The 22889-nt window shown below is 36.3% G+C and overlaps 1 protein-coding gene across 1 annotated transcript in view; it reads left to right on the top strand.

Moving 5' to 3' along the window:
* USP47 (ubiquitin specific peptidase 47) overlaps positions 1-22889 on the top strand; it is a 40525-nt gene that overhangs the window by 1383 nt on the left and 16253 nt on the right. Inside the window, exons 2-15 of the mRNA XM_010137410.1 lie at positions 1775-1978; positions 2890-3003; positions 4043-4181; positions 5773-5869; positions 6416-6561; positions 7325-7404; positions 8226-8375; positions 14465-14560; positions 14651-14803; positions 16162-16329; positions 18544-18675; positions 19366-19442; positions 19755-19810; positions 22658-22770. Of these exons, the coding sequence (XP_010135712.1) occupies positions 1775-1978; positions 2890-3003; positions 4043-4181; positions 5773-5869; positions 6416-6561; positions 7325-7404; positions 8226-8375; positions 14465-14560; positions 14651-14803; positions 16162-16329; positions 18544-18675; positions 19366-19442; positions 19755-19810; positions 22658-22770 (1725 nt within the window). The remainder of the gene's footprint in view (positions 1-1774; positions 1979-2889; positions 3004-4042; positions 4182-5772; positions 5870-6415; positions 6562-7324; positions 7405-8225; positions 8376-14464; positions 14561-14650; positions 14804-16161; positions 16330-18543; positions 18676-19365; positions 19443-19754; positions 19811-22657; positions 22771-22889) is intronic.

The raw sequence follows: 22889 nt of genomic DNA on the forward strand, positions 1-22889 counted from the left end.
AAAAAAGTAGCTGTGCTGGGAAGTTTAAAGGAAAGACCCAGGAGAAGTAATACCTGGTTAGTTTAATTTTAGTCTATTCAAGTACCAGCCTTATTCCTGTTTGTGGGTGCTGTGGGTGAAAGTTAAGATACAGTATGTCAAAATTACTTTGATTTCTAAATTCTGTTCTCTTCTTAGTGTGTGGTTAATGTTTCAGAACTGGTTTTGTTTCTCTTGGAAACCTAAAATTCTTAAGTAAAGATTAAATGTATGAAGGGAAAGTGTTGCAGATTTGCTAGAAATGGTGCCTTGAATCTTTTTAACCATACAGTTAATGAAGATTTCTAGACAGGACATTAGGTTTGGTAAACTTAGAGAAATTGGACTTAAAGGTTTTAAAAATCACAGTCTAAAGCAAACTAACACAATACAGGTTGGGGAGCATGTGGTTTTACTTGCCCTTCTCTGACTTTTTTCTGACGATGATAGGAATAGATGCTGCAGTCATAAAATTTTTATTTTATAGTTGCTTGAAGACTGTCGGCTGGGCTTGAAATTTTGTAAAATGAAGGGATGCAGTATCAGCTAAAATATTTCTGTTCTTCTTTAAAAGGGTTAGTGATGTAAGAGCTTTCCTACAGGACTATACCACTTTGGTGGTCATCTACATTGTGAGGCTGGTTGTGTAGAAATACAAGGGATGCTGAAGTTGTTTGGATCTTCTTTTGTAGTTCTTCATTCTCTAAAGATGCTTATGATGTGGCTGACGGTTTTAGTGTGAACACAGTTTTTGTTACTAATGTTTTTATCCATTGAAAATTGTGATAGCCGTGCATGCATCTTTGCCCTTTTAGATGATGTGCCCTTTAGCCATGGACTGAGACTTGGGTGCTCTGACATTACTAATGTTTTCTGTGTGTTACAAGTTGAAAAGGCGGGGTTCTTGGGGGCTAATTTCTGCTTTTCCTGACCTGATGCTTTCTTGTGTGCCCTATATTTAAATATTAGTTAATCCTTATTGTTCTACAACTCTGGATAATTGAGAGCATTAATTGATTGTGCTTATATCTTTGACTTCCTGGGCTTTGTGTTGGAAAGTGTTGGGAAAATGCCCTGTTTTTGGCTACCTGGGTCTGTAAAATTTTGTCACTATTCCATTGCCATCTTCATTCAAGGTCATTACTTTTCTGTATTCAGATACATTAAAGTTGCTGTTTAAAATCTCTTTTCTTTGTCTAGTAGCCATTTGGCAATGTTAATTATCTTGCTCTGTTCGGGCAGATGAATTTCTTCTTGTGACTCACGCAGCAGTGAATTTTGTAGAAGAAAGTTGGTGGCTTGATTACAGAACTTTTTGTTTAATAGTCAGCTTCCAAGACTATATGGAAGCTTGCAGATCATCTGGGTTGTATTCCTAAAAATCACAAAAGTTATACTTCTACTTTAGTAGGATTTATGATCATGTAAAAGCAAAATAGGAGCTTGAAGTGATATTTTGAAAATCTGTTTCTTGTTTGAAGCAGTCTTCTCCTTACTGGCTGAAATTCTTGAAGAACTGGACAGTTTCTATATACAGTGATCCACCTATACAAATTCCTTCTTGTCTTATAAAAACAGAGCTTGTTTTTATGTTTTCCAAAACTGGAAGGTTCTTAATTTTCATGTGTCTGCTTTCAGAAATAAAATCCAATTTTAAGATCCTTAGGTTGTAAAAGTATACTACATTTTATTGGTGATGTCTCTCTTTGATTTTTCAGCTAAACTTTACTAATATTGTCACCTGCTGTAATTGCAGGTGGAAAGTGCTGCTGAGGAACCCAGGGTGTTGTGTATAATACAAGATACCACAAATTCCAAGACAGTGAATGAGCGTGTTACCTTGAACCTGCCAGCTTCCACACCACTTAAAAGGCTGTTTGAAGATGTGGCTTCAAAAGTGGGCTACGTGAATGGAACTTTTGATTTAATGTGGGGAAATGGAGATAATGTAATTGATATGGTATGGCAAAAGTGCTTTTTATATCCTCTTGACAGCAATCATTTAAATCTTCACATGACAAAAAAGTTCCTTCTTTGTTGCATAGAGCTCATTTAATTCCTGTCAAGCTAGTTCTTAAGTTTAATTCCTGTAAAAATCTGTAGTATGGACCAGAGCAGACTGACACCACAATTTTGATTTGGCTGAATTTTATTTTGTATTATATCTCAATGTGCTCTTAATTGATACATGTATTTAGTCATTAAATGAAAGAAACTAGTATGATTATTCAGAAGAAATGCTAGTTTTCATAATCAGTATGTATTTTTGATAGCAGCCATGATAATTAATCTCCTGCTTCCTGTGGTCTTTAAGTGTTTTCTTAACAGAAGCATGTTGTGTAGTGATTTTCCATGTTTCTTATACCTATTTGAATTTATTACATAGAAAAATTTTATTATTAGTATCACTTCTGTACTTTAACTAAAACCAACATGGATTTATAATAATATGGTTTCTGTAGATGCACCCAGAGAACTTTCTAAGATTTCTTAAGAAATAGATGTTAGTTTATTTCAGGTCATGCTATGCTTGCTGAAATTCATTTTGTTTTCCTTTAAAAAGTGTATGCAAGCTATATAGGACACTAGGTGGTTTGATATTCTGCAAGAAATTTGTACGCTGCTGTCTTGACTCTGAATAGATTAACCAACTTTGAAGGCTTAAACTGTACTGTAACACCTAATTTACACTGTTTCTTAAACTGTTCCCAAGTTCTTTCAGTATTAATAATCAGTATGTTTATACTGATAATTATTTTCATTCCATCTTACTTGTCAGAAGCTACTTCAAGCAGTGTACTTGAATGGAATCTGTTGATTGCATATTGATCTTTTTTAAAAAAAGTGAGCTTTTTATTTTTTTTTTAGCAGACTCCAATAGATCAGAACAGTGACAAAACTATTCTTGATGCTGGTTTTGAGCCAGGGAAGAAGAACTTTCTGCATTTGATAGATAAAGATGGTGAGCAACCTCATACAATGCCAGTAAGTAAAGTCATCACTCTGCTACATAAACTATGGTGTTGGGAGGAAGAGAGATGTGTGTTGTGTGTATTGCGCTTGCAAGAGCAGAAAATGAGGTAAAATTGGGCTGTATATTTCATACAATAAACTGCTTCAGGAACTTCCCACCAGAATTCTAGACTATTTTTACACTACGCTACACAGGTTTCTCTTGAGTAGGACCAATTCCATTAGTAATGATTTGCTGTCACTTTTTATTCATGCTTGTCAAATACTTATGTAATGCTTTGCTTTGAGTAATGTTCTGAGGTTATGTAATTAATTAATCTTTGACATGTTTAGAGATAAGTTAACAACACAGGTTTAATCATATACCTAATCCTTTTCCTTGGGTGTTTGAAAGCTACATTAGGCCACTCAGACGGAATTCTCAGAAACTGCAGTCCTTTATCAACAGCAGTTACCTACTTCTAAGTTTACCTTAAAAAAAAAAAAGTAGAAGAGTTGTCAGTGTTGCTAGAATGAACTGTCTGCCATAAAATATTTGAAATTTCCAGTTTGTCAAACGTGATGCGATGAAAGATAAACACAACTGCAGTGCTGGCCTAATTAGCCTTTGTTGTGGACTTAATTATCTGAAAAGTGGAACCACCCACATTTAAATAATTGTCCACAAGATCAGAATTTGAGGGTGATTCTGAAAGAATGTTGAATTGTAGTTTTTATATCTAAAAAACCTCATCCTGTATTTCAGAGCAGAGAACTTGGCTCAGGAGATGCTAAACAGTAAACTTGCTTGTTGTATGCATTATGGTACTGTATTTGATTATATGGTGTTCTAAAGAGCATTTGCTTCCCCTGTTGGGAAGAATGATTTCTCAAGGGAATTTGAACAGCAGAGTTAGTTACACAAGTGACTGTATATCTGCAGGTTTTGTAAAATTCATGTGATGTGCTTCGCAAAATTGAGTTCTTAACCATGAGAGAACTGAAACTTGTATGTACTTCAGTAAAAGTTAGTTATTTAATTTTTGCATAAAATCAGTGTGTTTCTTTTCAGGAGGAGTCCGGTACAACAGAAGACAGTGCGCAAGACAGATTTATAGGCCCCCTTCCAAGAGAAGGCTCTGTTGGCTGCACCAATGACTATGTCAGTCAAAGCTATTCTTATTCTTCAGTCCTGAGCAAGTCGGAGACAGGTATAGTGTTCTGTCTTGTAAAGACAATGCTAACTTGTATTTATTTTAGAGTATTTTTAAATAGCACCACTTCAAGGTTTTTGAAAAAATTGCAGTTTATTTTAAAAAACCCTACGTCCCTGCTACATTTCCCATCGTGTTTTGTACAATATTCTCGTATCGCTTCGGGAACAGAATTGCTGTATTCCATCCTTTTCTTACTTGGGACAGTGCAGTTCAAACTGTCAGGGGCCTTTCTTGTCAGTCTTAATCTGCTGCTGTGTCCCTGGTTGAGTAGTCAGGATTGTAGTACCAAAAAGTACTCACCTCAAGCTATGTGTTTGCTCCCAGCTTGGAGTACTTGATACTCTGTTATAGAGGAGCTGTTGCCAAGTCTCTGCACTCTGCGTATTAACTGAAGTCTTCCTACGGTAGCCTCCGTTTGCAGTTCCTCTGCCTGCACCATGATTCCCCAAGAGGTTCGTCCTGTGGTGCCTGGCTCCCCAGCAGCAAGCGGAGACTCGCTCTGGAAAGGAGGCAGAGCTCTGCCTCACGGGCCGGTCCCGGTCCCGGTCCCGGGGGGCTGGCTGGCTGCCTTTGCTGTGCAGGGAGGCAGGGGGAGGCAGCAAGTTACAGCTTGGTAATGAGGCAAACTCCTGATACTAAATTTGAGCAGACACAAAGGCAACTTTCATATTACACCAGTTCATGGGTGTTAAGACTTTGAGAGATAAGAAAGTTTATTTGCCGCATTCGTTTTGTCATGTAATAAAACTGAAAAGGTGGTCTGTATAGAGTAATAAAAAAATGTGTGTTCTGCCGTGGTCTCTTCAGTGGAAATGCCTGTGTTTTGCTTGAAGTAGCTGCCTTTTCATTACTGAGATTTGATTTTAACACTTATGAAGAGCTTCAGAGTATAAATAAGAATATTTAGTTTATCATACTATGCTTCAGTATATGCTGCTTACATTAATGTTGTATGTTTTTGAGAAAATCTTAGTTACAGTAAGGTGGATATAAACAAATAATTACCTTTTCAGCTAATAAAAATTACATGGATTTTTAGTAGTTGTACTTGGTTATTATGGGAGAAGGTTTTTAGAAAGTACATATATGTGCACACTTGAGTGGGTTTTTTTATAATTTATAGTTCTGAGATGATAGTACAAACCAATGTAGATACAAATTGTATTTACATTGTAACTAGGATATTTATAGTTGACTTCGGGCAATAAGTAACCTAGTACACAGCTGTTTCTTAAATTCTAGTTTCTTCTGTAAAACATATAAATCAACTATTAAAATATTTACAGCTGCCTGTGTTCCCATTGGTGCAGTATTGAACATTAAATACTGGTTGTTATTGTGAAACATAATTCATGGTCAGTAAAATAGCTTTGTTCAGAGGAATTATTTCTGTTGTGTACTATCACCCTCTATTCCTCTCAAATGAGGAAGTGTAAAATTTCCTCAATTTTTATAGCATAAATAACAATAAATTACAACGGATGCAGTTCTTAGACATTAATACAGAATTGTTTGTTGTAAAGTTTTAATTCTTAAAGTGATTTTTCCATATTTTTATGTTATTTCCATCTCGTTCTTTTTTTAGGTTATGTGGGGCTAGTAAATCAAGCAATGACTTGCTACTTGAACAGCCTTCTACAAACGCTTTTCATGACTCCTGAATTCAGAAATGCATTATATAAGTGAGTATTTATAATCAAACCCTGTTCTTAAATTTGTGCTGGCATATATTTGTAGGAGACTCTTGATTTCCTCCTGTCAGATTGTCCATATTTGGATACTGAGAAGAATATTTGAAGTCAAGCTGGATAGACTATGATAAAAAATAACTGCTTAAAAACTTCAGATTTTTAATAAAATATTAAGATAATGTCATTGATTGTGGCATGAACAAGCGTTTTAAAGGATTTGTCCCATTTTGAAAACATCAAACTTGAATTTCAAGTTTGATGCTAAGCGCAGTTCATGCCTATGTGTATGCAGTGAGTGGCTTAAAAATTATTTTATTATTATTATTATTAATTTGTGTTAGATTTGAACATATAGAGAATAGTTTTGTTATTTTCTGCAGAAGTGGAAAGCACTTTCTTTTGGCTTTTCCCATGAAACAGAGCTTCAGTAACCTCTGTAATCTGGAATTCCTCTGGAAATGTAATAACTGCCGATTTAAATGCCGTTTTGAGTAATGTTTTCAGAGTGCTTTTAATTGTCAAATATCTTATAAATAGATGGGAATTTGAAGAATCTGAAGAGGATCCTGTGACAAGTATCCCCTACCAGCTTCAAAGACTGTTTGTTTTACTGCAGACCAGCAAAAAAAGAGCGATTGAAACAACAGATGTTACGCGGAGTTTTGGATGGGATAGTAGCGAGGGTAATATGCAGCTATTAAGCTTGTGTGATTTGCTTCAGCAGCTACCTGTTAAGGACCTAAACTACTGTCCATGGGGAAAAATACCAGAATAATTAAAAATAGAATCCACTTCAATGGAAACAAAATAGTCTAAAAGGATACTCTGTGGTGTGTGTTTGATTTTTAAAGAAGTTGTCTGTCAGTTTTTAGACTGTTAAAGCATAAAGCATTTTATTCTTGCAGTTAAGCTATCAGAACAGTTTCTTTTTTCTAGATAAGTAGCTGTTCATGTGAAACTTTCATCAGTTTTGAATCGCAAATGCACGTTCCACGTGAGAAGAAAATAATATGGATAGTTCCATAAAATCAAGCACTGTATTTGTCTTTTTGACACTGGTATAGTGTAATTCTGTCCCATAACCTGCTGTTTTTTTCATGTAGTTATCATATGATGACAAGGAGTTGAAAACTGAGTTTTAGAGAATCAGTGCGAAGTGGGAAATAACTCAGAATCAGTTTATTTTGGAACTGTGCATATTATCAGTTCTGTATTTTTTACATATTCTTATGTATGCAGTTCTTGTTTATGCATAAACATTGTGAGCAAGCAGGCTGTTTATTTTCCTAACTTGAGAGGCAGCTGCATATGGCCCAGTAGCTAATACTGTAGTACATAATAGGTACAGACTTAAATTGGTAGCTTTTTAGGAAGCATTCTCAGACTGCAGTTAGCATTTGCGCTAATAACATCTCTTGAGTTAAGATTAATTTCAATTTCTAACAGCATGGCAGCAACATGACGTACAGGAGCTTTGTAGAGTCATGTTTGATGCTTTGGAGCAGAAATGGAAGCAAACAGAACAGGTAAGTGTATAAAAACATTGCGTTCGTTCAGCGGTGTTGTGGGGTTTTGCTGGTTTTTTAAGGGTGATTGTGAAAAATGCGAACTGAATTTTAAATCTCAGGTTGTTGGAAGTCTGCAGTAGTTGCCAGTTTTCTTGTTTGATGCAACAGTTAAGCTGCTATAATGTGCAGCTTTCAAGAGTGTGTTCGTTATGTTTTCCTCTCCCAGTTAGAAGTGAAATATTCTCAATTGTATACATTTAGTCTTTATTTGAAGCACAGCAAGTGATTGTGTAACTCCTGTGATAGTTTCCTTGCTGTCAGTATTTATTAGGCTACATTGCGGGTTCTGGAAGCTCAAGGCCACCCTTCCAATATAGGAGAAAGTTTAGAGAATATTCATAACACATGCTACATTCTGGTAATCAGCCAACTTGTAGCCCGATTTTCAGATTTGTAGATAAGCAAATACTGTCCTTCATTTTCATACCTACCTCTGGAAACACAGGGAAGGACTGCAGTATCAACTTGTTAACAATGTCTGCGAGACCAGGCTTGGTTTTAAAAGATAAACTTAAATTTTGGTACATCCGTAGTCACTCCTAAGATGTGACTGTCAAGTACACCGTAAAGCTTATATAACTGGTTTGAGAAGCTCATTTGATACAGGATTTGTGAAGTGGTGGGGCAGGGGAAGACAAATCAAGAGGCGGATGTCCTGCTGGGGAATATTACTCTGTGTAGCGATGCACTTAAGACTTTAAAAAAGGCATTTTCTGTGAAGCTGAAGAAAGGAAATATGTTCTGCTACATTTCTTGATTTTGTCAAATATCTGTTTCAGGCCGATCTTATAAATCAGCTGTATCAAGGCAAACTGAAGGACTATGTAAGATGTCTAGAATGTGGCTATGAAGGCTGGAGAATCGACACTTACCTGGATATTCCTTTGGTCATCCGGCCGTATGGCTCCAACCAGGCGTTTGCTAGCGTGGTGTGTACTATTATGCTGACTAATAGTGCATCCATACACACATAGAATACATAATGCGACAGTGGTATAATTTGTTACATGGTAAGTATCATCCTAGATACTCCATCTTGGGGTGTTCGTCTTTGTGCAGTGAACCAGCTAGCAAGTTCTAGAAGATTTTTTTTGGCTTTTTGGTTTATTTTTTGTTTTGTTTTGTTTTGTTTTTCTTTTGCCCTTCAATGAGTCCTACTGGTGCATGTATAAGGGGAGGGGAAATGCAACTTCATTGCCTTAAGGCTGCAATAATCAGTTATTTTCTTCCTGATAAAATTTTCAGCATTTACTTGAGATATTTTTGAGATCACTAAGTTTTATTTGAGTTTTCTTTTTATTGGCACACCTGCTAAATTTTCATAGCATTGTTGAGAGCCTTAGTGAAAGAACAGAATGTTGACATAAAATTTTTAGTTTAATTGCCATGTTGTTGCTGTGCTTTTTGAAGTTCACTTCTCAAATACCATATGCTTTTTAATAAGCAGTAAAATGATAATGAAAAACCCTATCATACATCAGTGTTCTTGGTCACTTTTGCTCCAGCATTACTGATGTTGGCAAGCACGTATATTGTTTAGTCAATCTGTGGAAGTTTTTTGTTTTATTTTTCCACCCCTTGAAAAAAGTGATTATGAACTGTGAAATTCCACTGTTGTGGCTTAAAATACCTGTACTATGGATGAAGTTATGAGAAAGAAAAATAAACCAAATGAGTCTTTCAATTGTTTTCAACAAACACTGGTTGTGTAATTGGCTTACCAGGATTATTTATTATATATAAAGTATTTTTCCTTTTGTGTTTAGTATGTTGGCAGTAGTTTTTGACAACTAATAGCCTTAATTCTTAACAGTAATTCTGTTAAGAAAATAATTGATAGAATTAGGTTAAATGGCAGTGTAGGTTCAGAGTACTTCATACTTTGAAACTTTAAATACCAGTCTTGGGAAAGTAAAGTAGTTAAGATGAGGGATGTTGATCTCACAAAAAGGATTCAAGTTAAAGTCCTTTGAATTCTTTTTAAGATTGCATCAGAATTCTGTAGAACTATCTGAGTAGTTGAAGCTGTTTTGATACAGCTTAATGTTTTGTATAGAAGGCTTCCCTTTTCACCTTTTAAAACTCATTTCTAGAGATACGCCCTAAACCAAGACCTTTTGTTTTCATTTTTAGTCAGTTAGGAGATTCTTCTGATCTATTAGTGGAAACTATTCAGTTCATGTAATTTTGTTCCGCATTTAACAATGCATTGTACCTATGTCTCAAATTGGAATTTTTTTAGTGGAGAAGTCTATAGTGGAATGCTAAAAAAAAAACCCCAAAACTTTGCATTACAATTTGTAAAAACACAGAAAGCTTGAACAATTAAGTAGTAAATATCAGATTACTTTTAGTAGTATTTGATATTTCTCCTGTAAATCAGCATTTACTGGGTTTAGTACATTGAGGAAAATAGTTTTATGATTTTTATTACAGAGTTACATGGTTGCAGTTTGTATTGATGCTTCAATTTTTGAGCTTTCTAAAAATCATATTCTGATTATATTCAGTTGATTCTCCTCCCTGCATTTGTATTACCTATAGCAGATGTAATTTTTAGTTTTGTAGTCTTCAACAGTGGGGAGATATGGAGGATACTTGCTTTTGGAGAAGGGAAAAATCGCCTGTTTCTAAGTGGAATTCTCTGAAGGTAGTATCCTCCATTGATCCACAGATGACGGTGATTTAGTAGGTATAGGTAAAAGGGTATGAGTGAGATCAAAAACTTCACACATGCGCTAATAGGGCTTATAGAAGGGAACATAAAACTTTTTAGACCTTGCTAGTCAGCTCCTGAGGGAACTTGCAGCAGGCGACACAACCCAAGATAGGGGATCTAAGGAGGATACTACCTTCAAAGAACTCTAGTTAGAGGTAAGTGATTTTCCATTACTTTCTACTAAGAGAGAATGGATTTATCAGCTTTAAATAAGGTTCATCTCTAGAATGCCACATGTAGTGTATTATCCCACTGTTCGACATTGTGTACTACCAAAAAAATGCAAATACCTGAAATGTTGCCTTGATAAATACATATGTGTTACTTCTAAATACATGAAAACGTTAAAGAATTGTGAAGGATAATGTCATGCTTTCTTGATTTCCTAATATGAACTAATTCTGAAATTCTCCAGTATGGTTTTAAGATTTGCATTTTGAAACTTTCTTCTGATTTCCCACCTCCTAAGTTTGTGGTAATAAGACCTCCTAGCTACTCATTACAGCAGCTCAGGGCCACTGAGATCTTTCTTGTCAGTATGTATCTCAGGATCATTTCTGAAAAAGTATTTACACTACCTGCTTTATTCAATGGTATGGTTGACAAAAAAAACATGTGAATTAGTCTTTTCTTGGTCAGAAGAAATACAGACATAAAAATATATAGGTTATTTCAGAGTGGTAAACAGGAGCAGCAATTCACATACCATACCTACAAAAATTGATATTGTTTGTGTAGAGCCTGAATGTAAAAGCAATAGGCGTAAGGTAAAAAGATCTTTTTGACTGCAAAACATAAAAATTTTGCAAGGTGGAGGAACTGCTGGCTGAGAGGAGAGTGGATGCCGTAGGGAACTAGCTGGCACGCAGGAATTATGTTACTGGAAAAGTGTGGAAATTGCTTTGTAATACCAAATGACTAGTAATAATAGTAACATTCTGGAGGTGTAGCAAGTACAGTTCTGTTCTGCTAAGTGTTAGTTTTCACCGTGGTTTGTATGTTAGCTTTTCTTTTGAGGATGTAAGTATGTGTACAGGTAGAAATTAATTTGGATTTCTGTGTGAACTTACATTGTCATTGCCAAACTAAAACTGTTGAAGGCAGTTGGAATATGAATGTGGTATTTACTCTTTTTTTAAGCTAGACTGGCAACAACAAGGTCTTGTAATTTTAGTTGAGCTATACTTAGGACATGGAAAAACTAGATGAGCTGTGAAATTCTGAGATGACAATTACTTTCTAGTTTTTTCTAAGAACAGTTTTGCCTATTTGTTTATTGTGTAACTTTTCATGAAGGTTCTACTGCTCCTGTTCACAGGTTTTACAAATTTAGATGTTTACAAATGCTTGCAGTAAGATAGCTGTCAACCTACTGACTGGAACATAACGCAGTTTTGTGGAGAAGAGTGTGTCCAAAGTGCCTATCTGTAGCCAGACAATAATTAGATTGAACTGTTTATTCAGGTATTTTAGCGTGCTAGGTGTTACAAATCTCATAATCAGAGTATTAAAAACTGGATGTAATCAGAACTTGGCTGGACAAGGCCCTGAGTAATGTGCTTTGAGCAGGGAGTTAGGATTAGAAGTCTCTTTCAGCCTGTATTGTTCCTTTGATTCTGTGAACTATAAAGAAAGGTTTAAACAGCCTTTGTCATATTATTCTATTGCTGGATCATTTGTGGTATATTTAGAAGTGTGTGTGTTGGGAATGTTGGAAATTCTTAGTAGCTCTAAGGCTACGTAATAGTTACCTCTTCAAAGATTACTTCAAAGGCAACATTAAAAGTAGAGTTGCACAAAAATGAGGTATGTCATGTGATAGGTTGTGCAGCATAGAGGCTTTGTCACTGGTTTTGCTGAGTGAACTGTCAGTAGAAAATGGTGAAGTGCGTTAGAGTAGGAATTGTATTAAGAAACATCCTAATCAGCAGAATTGACTTTGGTTTAAAGATTATACGGGAGAAAACTGGAAGAGGCACAAACGAGTAAACCTGAGGAACAGTGATGTTCCTTATACAAATGTTGAAAAATACATGAATATTCATAAAGCTCAAAAATAATGGAGTTCTCAGAGTTGTAATCAGGCTTTTCAAAGCACGGCTCACTATGTGTGGTAAGCAGTGAAACCACAAGAGTAATGGGATCCTTCATTCAGGTGTCGGGGGTCTGAAGGATCATCACTTTAACATATGTAAAAATTTACAATATGTTTCCTTGTTAAGTTGCACATCACGAGTCTACATAAAAATGACATAATTTGTCCCATCATTCATATATTCCCATTTATGTTCATCTTGATGTATGAATTGCAACTTTTTTCTTAAACTTCTTAAGTATATTTTTAGTGTCTTAACTGGCATTTGATTCGTAAGAGATAGTTCTGTGGTCATTGTGAGGTTTTCTGTGTTGGTTATTAGCTCTTCTGCTTTCACTTAAATAGTTCTGAATATTGATTCATTAACTAGTTTACAGAATAGTCAAAATGCAGTTACCAGTTTCTTCCCCTTTCTTTTTAAGCAGTGTTATAACCTACCTGATCCTCTTTCTTATATTTTAGAAAGCGATTTCTCACATTCCAGTGCATAATCTTTCTAAACATTAGCTATTTGTTGCCCTTGAGTAGAAAGTAACCTGGTCTCTGTATCACTTAGGAAGTAAATATGTAGATAGCAGTTCAGTTTAGACTCTAAAATGTTTTCAGGTTTCCAGAGAGTCTCTCTGCCTATGAGCTGTGATTTCGGGGATCTTCAAAGGTTTTTCTGGCTGGATCCAAAAATGGTGGAGTGAGACAGCTGCCTTCAATGTACAGTTGTTCTGCTGAGTTTGGCACGTTGTTCATTCCTGAGTAGCTGTCACCAGGAATACAGCCCTTTTTTAGAAAGTCCTTTCCCCTAGAACAGCAACAGAGCTTTTGTAAAATATTTATTATCGTTCTTTTGGCTTCCCTGAGTTCTCAGAACGAAGGAGAAGGGAAGAATTGGAGGCTTTTTGAAGAGCTTAGCAATACATTTGATTTCCTCCCAAAGTGTGACTTACCAAACAGCATGATTTAGATAGTAATACCAAGTTCTGTGCCAGACGCATTACAATTGGTGAGTTTACTCTGCCTTATTAGGGCTCTTCCTATTCAAGGAACAGCTACAGTTCTTCGTAAGAGGTGATGATTCTAAAAACATCGTTTCTGTTGATCTCCTTTGCTTTAAACTGAATGTCTAAATATGCAAGTTGTATTTGTTTTCAGCTCCATGGGTGGACAGAGAACTTCTGGGTTCTGCTTGGAGTTCAGAAACCAGAGCATATCAGCTTGCAAAGCTCAAAGGTTTTAACTTTTGAAATCTTTGGGTAAAATTCTTCCCTGAACCCATCTTAATATTCTTAGTGAATTCTGTTTTAACAAGTTTGTTCTCAAGTACATACAGATTATGTGCAATATTGTTGTTGCTAATTATGCAAGGAGGAAGACAAATTACAGTTTGTATTTTGAATATTGTTTGCTGTAGAGAGGAGCAAAGTAGAAATCATTAAGCTCCTGGATTTAACCATTAGTGACAGAACTTTTAGGCAGCTGTCAGAGGAATAAATTCCAGTTACTGGTCAGTTGTCTCATAAGGTTTATGCTAGGAGGCTAATGCTGCCTTTATAGGTGGATATAGGCCATATCCAATTCTCACCTCAGCTCTGTCCTTTTCCCACCTTTCACTTGAAGTAGTATCTTCAGCTGTAGTTTCCTAGGTCCCTTTGTAGAATGGTACTAAGGGTGTCTTCAGGCAGGGCACTGAGGAACTGAGTAACATTTTTGCATGCCACCTGCCCCAGCCCCCCCTCCCCATACCATCCAATAATTACTGGGGTTGCTGCTGGGAAAAAATCCTCTTGAAATGCAGAAGAACCATCTCAAAATTTGGGGAGAACAGCGGCAAAGCAAGGTTAAATAAGTTAATTTTCCCAGCAGGTGACTGAACAGACGTGACCAAACGTGATGTGCAAAATAACAGGAGTAAATATCATTTCACATGGTATGTTCGTTAAAACAAAGACAATTTGATTCATCAAATACTGGATGGGATCTAGGTAACAGTAATTGTGGTTTGACTGTTTAACCTTGAGCTGGATAGGAAGGTTGGTTTCTCTTTATATTTCCCTGCCTCTGTCTGTATCAAAGCTTATGTCAATCAAATTTTGGTACTAGATTTAATTGAATTTGTATGGTTTTGTAATCTCGTTATAAATTTATAATTCTGATTTATACCTACACAGTAAACATTCTTTAAAAATCAGGTAACATCTTTCTATTATCAGGAGGAAGCACTGCATGCTTTCATTCAGCCTGAGATTCTCGATGGCCCCAATCAGTATTTTTGTGAACGATGTAAGAAGAAATGTGATGCAAGGAAGGTAAAGACTGTCTGAATCATTTGCAGAAATTACTTTTGGTAAATACCAGTCCTGACAATGGTAGCATAATCTTGTCTTTGCTTCCTTTAGGGTCTGCGGTTCTTGCATTTTCCGTATCTGCTGACGTTACAGCTGAAAAGATTTGACTTCGATTATACCACTATGCACAGAATTAAACTCAATGATCGTATGACTTTTCCTGAGGAGTTAGACATGAGTGTCTTCATTGATGTTGAAGATGAGGTAAAATGTTTGGTTTCAGAGAAGTCTTCAACTTTCCTGAAGTTTCTCATTAAGAAAATTAAAATGTCAGTCTAATAAACCCATTTTAACAACATTATTCATCTACATAAAAAGTTCTTTAGCCATGGCAGTGTTTTAATTTCAATGTTTAAATTTGTCCAAGTGGATACTTTTTTAATATTGAAAAGGAAGCATGTTCTCTAATCCCTGTAGGGTCTCCATGCTTCCATAAAGAAGCTTATATCTTCACATGAGTGATTTAAAAACACAAGTCTCAGGGCTTCTACATACACTGAAAATGTGGAATGAAACCTATTTCTTAAACTTGTGTCCGAACCTGTTTTAGTCACGAGGTGATGTAAAGTTTTGGAACTCTGAATGCTGAAGTTAGTCTGGAAAACGTTCATGATTAATTCCTTCCCTCTGACTCAGTGTTGTGTATTCTAGGGAAATGAGATTTTAAAAATTTTATTTTTCACTTCCATCTTCTGGCTTTTAACTCTTCTGGTTTTGGTCAAAATTTGTGTTGTGCAATTACATTAATCGAAGTATTTAATATGCCTTCTGCTTTAATGTCTAAAATTATTCCTGTAATGAAAACATTGTTACCACCACACGCTAGCAAAGTGACAGAGCAATACGGCATTGATAGGTGTATGAAGAGGCTTTTCTGACTCTGCAAACCTTTGTTTATGAAATATGTCCATTTAAGCAATTCAGTGTTACTGGGAGGGGCTAAATGAGGATTGATCTGGGGGAGTAGAACTTGAGACAAAACTAATAACTGTCAGAAAATCAAAGCAGTGATCCAGAGGAGAGAGGATCAGGTAAGAGGTGGATATACGGACTTGTCCTAAATGAACTGCGTTCACCGTGCTGTTGACATCATGCTTTTAAGCTAATAAAACACAGTCTTACTGCAATACCTTGACTTGTCCAGTGAGTCAAAATGGAAAAACACCTTTGCGGATGAAAATACTTCTGTCAATTCAGTTCTGGTTAACAGGGCCGTGTTACAGTAGCATTTGTTATATGTTGTTAGTCTTCAGGTATTTAATTGAATCAAATGGTGAATGGAATAGGCTGGTAAGAGATATAATCTTGTCAAGTATCAAACCAAGTATATTACCATGCAGTTGCACACAAGACCAGAAAATGCTGATCTAAGAGATGAGCTGAAGACAATTTCTAACAGAACAAGTCCATTCTCAATGCTGGATTGCAGAGGTCTCTAGGTTTCCGAGAAGTTTCATTGTTTCGCCGATTGAAATTTTTTCATTTCACAAACTTGTTGTTATTTCTTGTTCCATGTAACTTTAAGTGTTGTATAATATTAGTATGTATGTCCTATTCTTAAGAAGTCTCCTCAGACTGAGAGTTGCACTGATAGTGGAGCTGAAAATGAAGGCAGTTGTCACAGTGATCAGATGAGCAATGATTTTTCTAATGACGATGGAGTTGATGAAGGAATCTGCCTTGAAAGCAATAGTACAGCGGAAAGGATTTCTAAAGCTGGCAGTGAGAAGGTATGTTTATAAAAAAAATACTGTATTGGGTCTGGTTGGGATGGAGTTAATTTTCTTCACAGCAGTCCATATGGTGCTCTGTTTTGGATTGGTGACTAGAACATTGTTGGTAGCACACCAGTGTGTCTCCTCTTGCTGCATGCTGTTGCACAGCACCAAGGCTGTCTCTCATTCTGCCCCTGTAGTGGCAGGGTTAGGGATGGGCCCAGAGGCTGGAGGGGGGACATGGCTGGGACAGTTCATCTGAATTGACCAGAGGGATCTTCCATGCCGTGTTCTCGGCTGTGTCATGTCATGCCTGTCAGTAAGTACTGGGGGCTTTCCAAAGCAGCTGTTGCTCAGACTGGCTGAGCACTGGGTCTCCTGGTGTGGTGGTGAGTAATGCCTTCGTATCCTTACTTTTTTTTTTTTCCTATTCCCTTCACTTATTAAACTGTTATTATCTCTAACCACAAGTTTTCTAACTTTTCTAATTTTCTCCATCATCCCACTCTGGAGGAGTGAGTGATCAATCAACTGGGTGGGTGCTCAGTTCCTGGCCAGGTCAACCCACCACAAATGTAAATTACAAAAATAGAACTAATTCTAATATTGGGGGTGAGGTGAGGGGGTGCAAGTGTATGTTTTTATTCAAATTGACACTGCAGCAAAGCCTGCTACTGATTTGGAGATCACTCAAGCATAAAGGTCTTCTTAGCTCGTCAGACTGACAATTCCCAGATAAACTGTTTTGATAGTAGACCCTCAAATTGAAGACTTTTGTCTTGTGAGCCATGTTTTCCCTTGAGGCTAACCATCAAAGGCCTACCAGCTTTGGCTGCTAAAGCGTATTGCAGCTTAGTAGGAGAAAATTGGAAGTTTTGATCAGTCTCTGCCATCCTTTATAAAAACAGTCGTATAGATGAGGCCATGAGTCTAAGTGTTAAATATTCAATCAGTCATCTTGAGTTAATATAAAGTCAGTCTAGGATAGCAGCCATCCTTTTGTAGGACAAAGATTAGAAGTAATCTTCAAAAAACCAAATCAAGTTTTCTTGCCAATAAAATTCATCAAATCTCGAGTTTTATGGTAACATCTGCAATGTGTACTTCGTGTGTCGTTATTCAGTGACCTCACCTGAAATTTGTCGAATAGCTTTTATTCAGACTTGTTAGGAAGCTCTTTGGCTGTAACTAACTTTCATAAGCATTTAAAGGTTGACTTGCATTTTAATCTGCACATCTGTCCCTGTTCACCTTAAACATTTGAGAGGGTGTTTTGATCAATAATCTGATTTCTGTCAGTCTTAGCTGGGAAAGAAAGGAAATTTTTCTGGGAACAGGAACCAGGTATTGTAATATCTGATGCAAATATCATGTCCTAGTACATCACGTCACAGTAGCTGTGGCCAGTTAAATCATTCTACTTGTTTTCAAGGCAAACTAGCTGTCAAGCCATGTTGTTAGCTTTTGGTTTGGGTATCTTAGTAGATGCAGTATATGCTAAGAATTTACAGACCGTTTCCTCTATGTAATCAAAATATTTAATTCTTACAACACTTGTGTGCCTCAAAATAGTTTAGTTCTATTTATTAATGTATGCACAACACTGAAGGCATGTCCTCAGTACCCTTTATTTCCATCCTTTTACCGGTGTAAAGAGGGTTATGGCTGCAGACTTGAGTGACGAGAGAGATTAAGGCAGGGCGCTGATAAGCGTGTTGAGCGGGCTGTTACTGGTTTGCAATGTACGTTAAGGGGCAAAAAGCAATCTTCAAGAGTGCAGAGAAGGGTACGAGCAAATAAGCCTTAAGCTTCGTAGTCACAGGCAAGTTGATGATTGCTTTTGTTTCTTGCACGGAGATATGTTTAATGCCTGCCTGGCTAAGAGCTTTCCAGTGCAGAGCTTGTGCAGAAAAGAAGTAACAGTAACGTATTAAGCCAGTTGAAAAATGTTTCCATGATTTTTAAGTCAATTGATCTTTCCCTTCTCACCAGCAAAAGGGAAAATTCCTCTTTACTTCCATCGTTACATACTCCTGCATAACGTTTAGCGCATCAGAGCTCTGATTTTGTACAGTGTCTGTTGCAGTAACGTGTTTCCGTTATACAGATCTATTTGTAAGGTGAAACTATGTCTATATTTGGGTTCATGTAACTGTTCTAAAGCTTTTTGAAGTGATTGTTTGATTACCTTTTGTAAATATGTATCGTGCCTTTTTCCTCTCTCCCTAGAGTTCGTTACTGTATGAGCTCTTTTCTGTTATGGTTCATTCCGGGAGTGCTGCTGGTGGCCATTATTATGCCTGTATAAAATCTTTCAGCGATGACCAGTGGTACAGCTTTAATGATCAGCATGTTAGCAAGGTAAAAGTGGTATTTTTAGGTATCTTGTGTACTCATAGATGAACCAGTACATTTCTATTTTGCATGTGATTTTTTTTTTTTCACTTCCATGTAATAAGGCTGGTTTTATGTGCAGGTATTTCAAGCATTTCCATTGTTTCATCTTCTCATCCTAATGTCCTGCCATATACATATACTTCACTCATTAGCTTAACTGATTTCTGGGGGGTTAATTAGTTATTTATGGGTATTGTGGGGAGGAATGTTTCTTCTTGATGGTGAATGGGCGATAGTCCGTAAAGGAGCTTTTATTCACATACAGACCAGGCTGGTTTAGAATTTGCTGTTCTGTACATGTGAAGGACACCTCTTGCTTGGAGAAGCATATTACAACCCAGATTGTGCTGTTAAACCTGTCCTGCTGATGCAGTTCAGGTGTTACATGTGTCCGTAAACATTATTGCGGTCAAGTACCTGGATATTGTCTTTTGTAGTAAGATCCTGCTTTAAAAAAAAGCTTTTAAAAAAAGTAGAATGAAGAGGCAGATCACTTTGAAACAGGTTTTTAACAGTCAGCAAATAATTATTCTAATTTTTAAAATATTTCTGCTTAATATTGTGTGTTATGTAATGCCATTTTTCCTAATGAGAATAAATGCGTCTTGCTTAGTGCAAGTTTCTTAAATAATCATTAAATTGATTTTCTGTTAGATAACTCAGGAAGATATTAAGAAAACATACGGTGGATCTTCTGGAAGCAGAGGCTATTATTCCAGTGCTTTTGCTAGGTTAGTAGCACTGTAATACTGCTTTTCTTTCTGGTGGTGTTTTAGTACAATCAAATGAATGGCCAAGATGCATGTGCTTAATATGTTAGCTTAAAATTAATTGTAGATGCTTCGAATAGTGATAAGAAATATCCTGACTGTTGTTTCAGATCAGTAAAATAATATTTATCTTTGAAAATCCTTTTTGCGTAGTGTATTGCTAAGATATATACATGTATAGCTCCTCACTGGAAAAAACAGCCAAAACAACTTTCGAAGTCAGTATTGTCCTACTGTCTGATAAATTCAGATAACGCTTCTTTTCTCCACCAGCTCCACAAATGCATATATGCTGATATATAGATTGAAGGATCCAACACGAAATGCAAGTAAGTATGTTTTGCAGTTCTTAACTAGTAAGGTTCTGAGTACGAATTTTTGTGAAGATGGTGGTATTGGTATTTTTAGGATTAGCTGAAGTAACTTTCCTATAAGAAGCCTTCTTTCATTGGGTTTCATTCCTCTTTTTGTAGTAAACCTTTATGGATCATTAGGAGATCGTCACAAAATAAATTTGCTATTTTTTAATGATTTTTGGCTATTGTGGAAACTGATAGATACATTGGGTGCCACCAAATACACTATAAAGCAGTGCTGTATGGTGTCGTGAGTATGTCACACCTTGCTAATGACAAAGTTTTACGCTTTATAAGCAGTCCTTATTGTTTGTGTTTCAGTTAGGAGGTGAGGCAGTAGACTCTAAATATATAGTCAGAAGCAAATCTTGGATTTCACAGTTTTTATTCCCCTCATCTCTGGTTTACTTCACCCACCAAGGCTTAGAGAATGTCTGGTCTCTTGTAATAGCTGACGGGTGGAGGCTTCCTTCAAGTATTGGCTCGTTTCATGGAGTCTTGGACTGTTCATATTACTAATAACTGAAATTCCGGGTTTTCTCTTGTAGATCTTTTAATAATACTGTATTATCTGCTTGAAAATACTTAATTCTTCTCATTTAAAACCAGAGCACACCTAAATGATGCAGTAGTAAGTGAAAGTTAGAACATCTTTAACTAATATCAAAATAGAAGGAAGGATCTTAGTTTGTTTACTGCTTCTTGTTAACCCCTTGTCAGAAGCACAGCTGTAGAAAGGAAACCAGAAGAGCAGGGCCTGACCTGACTTGCACTCATCAGCAGGGATGAGAAGACTCAAGTATTGTGCCTGGAAGAGTCGAGTATTTTGTTAACATTCTAACTGGTTGAATTGAGCCAAAGATGAATTTGCTTGCAGTATCAAAGCTGTATTTATTTTTTTCTAAAAGGAAAAATTCAGTAGTCTGCCCTTGTAAAGGGAAATTTGTAAGTTTGTAGCCTGGATGAAGTTAGGGTGGTAACTGGTGTAGACTATTTAAGTTTTCATGGTATAGTTCAATTGCTAGAACTTTAATGTTCTGAAGTGTACCAAAAAAAAGAAAAAAATATAGTCAGTGAATGTTTTCCTGGTAGCTTAAGCAGATGAGAAGCCAGATAAACTTGCAAAGTCAGGTAAAAAACATCAAATACTTCTGCATGCTTCCTTTTTTAAAATTATTTTTCGATGCTGAGCATTGCATCTGGATGTCCCAGATTCAAGCTCTCAAGAATGTTAATCATCCTTTCTAGGGAGGCTGTTTTGATAGCTGGATTTATTTTATTCTTAATTGGTAAAGTGAAATTCCATATTACTTAAAGTAAAATCTCACAACTGAAACCTTTGACACCTCGTGTTGTGTAGCTCCTCTTGGGGCTTCCTCATGCTTTTTGAAGAGCGTGCAAGCGTAGGAAAGACTTGTATACCTGAGAGTTTAACACATGCAGTGGAGTAGGGAGTAAAAGATACTTGAAAATAACATTTTGTTTATCTAATTCTGCTGCTGTAAGTGTTTTAGGAGGGAGGTGAATGGTTGCCCCTTTGGGGTAAAATTTTGTGCCGCCATGAGAAACTGACTATTGGCAAGAATAAGGAAAGAAATTAGCAGTGCAAGGATGAGTAAAACAAGCCTTAATGGCTTTTGGAATACAAACTAAATACCTGTGCCCATACTACATTTTGTTTTAAAAAAAAAACCATAAAATTGATAAAAGTAGACTTGGAACTACTTCTATACTGGTAGATTTTTAAAAATTCTTTTATGATTCTTGGAGCAAATTTGTCATCTCATTTCGGTGTTCTAATAAACACAAACCACACGTACTTTTAGGAGCAATCTTATTTTATCCTACGTAGAGTATTTTCAGATGTGATGTTATTTTCTACTTTATGGAGAAAATAGTACAAGAGTAAAAGTTCATCAACGGTCTTTGAGGAAATAGGGAGGGGAAAGACTTAAGTATCTCACAATCAATTTTTATATAGTTTTGAAGTGGATTCAACACAAGAAGGATGCTGTTGAAACAGCCTTTTGTCAACAAACTAATGTAGTAAGTCTTAAAGGCAACAGAAAAATTGTTGTTTCAGTATTTGAATCATTGAAACAATATTACTCATTCTGAATAGGAAGTGATTGTAAATCGTACGAAGTTGAAAAATGAACAGCAGCCATAAACAAAGACTGTGGGCCAAGAGCTGTCTTGGGAAATAGGTTTTCTTGTAAGTGCTAGGACTGTTAGATGCTCAGCAAGCAAATAAACTGAGCCTGCTACTTCAGATTTCTTGAAGGTGCCAAACCCAGTTTTAAATCTGAAAAATTATTTGCCTAATTCCTTGCAGTAGGAGTGGCACCAGCATTGGAAGACAACTGTATTTGCAAAAATTTACTTTTATTTTAAACTTAATGTAAGTATTTTATGTTCTGGTTTTGGTTCTCTTTATGAAAAAAATCTTTTGAAGTAGTAATCTGTATCAAGTGCAGTATTTATTTTATCACAATCTAGATGACATCTTGAGACTTTATCAGCTAATTTACATTCTAGAAGAGAATTTGCCATTATTGTAAAAACAAGCTCAAGTGCAGTCATTGGTCTTAGTGTATTTCTTTACAGCAGCAAAGTTTCCCTTACTGATACTGGAATATTCATCTTGTGCTAATAGCATTTTCTTGTGTTGCTGATGTATAATTAGTGTGAAGTTCGGGTAGAGAAAAGAGAGAGGGAAGAAGGCAAGAAAGATAACAGTCCCGTACCCATAATTCTGAAGATGTTGCCCACTGTGGAAAAATTTATTTTTCAAGACTATTGCTTTGTTTTTACTGGCAGAGTTTCTTGAGGCACATGAGTATCCAGAGCATATAAAACAATTGGTTCAGAAAGAGAGAGAATTGGAAGAGCAAGAGAAGAGGCAACGTGAAATTGAGCGCAACACTTGCAAGGTTAGACTTTCTGCTGAATAAATTAATTTCCAGTAAGAAATGTTTCTACAGTAAATAATTTTTTACTACAAGGACTCTTTTTGTAATACATGTACTTCTGTTAATAAAACTCAGAATTA

Source organism: Buceros rhinoceros, unplaced genomic scaffold (assembly GCF_000710305.1).
Source record: "Buceros rhinoceros silvestris isolate BGI_N320 unplaced genomic scaffold, ASM71030v1 scaffold43235, whole genome shotgun sequence".
Taxonomy (NCBI): Eukaryota; Metazoa; Chordata; class Aves; order Bucerotiformes; family Bucerotidae; genus Buceros; species Buceros rhinoceros.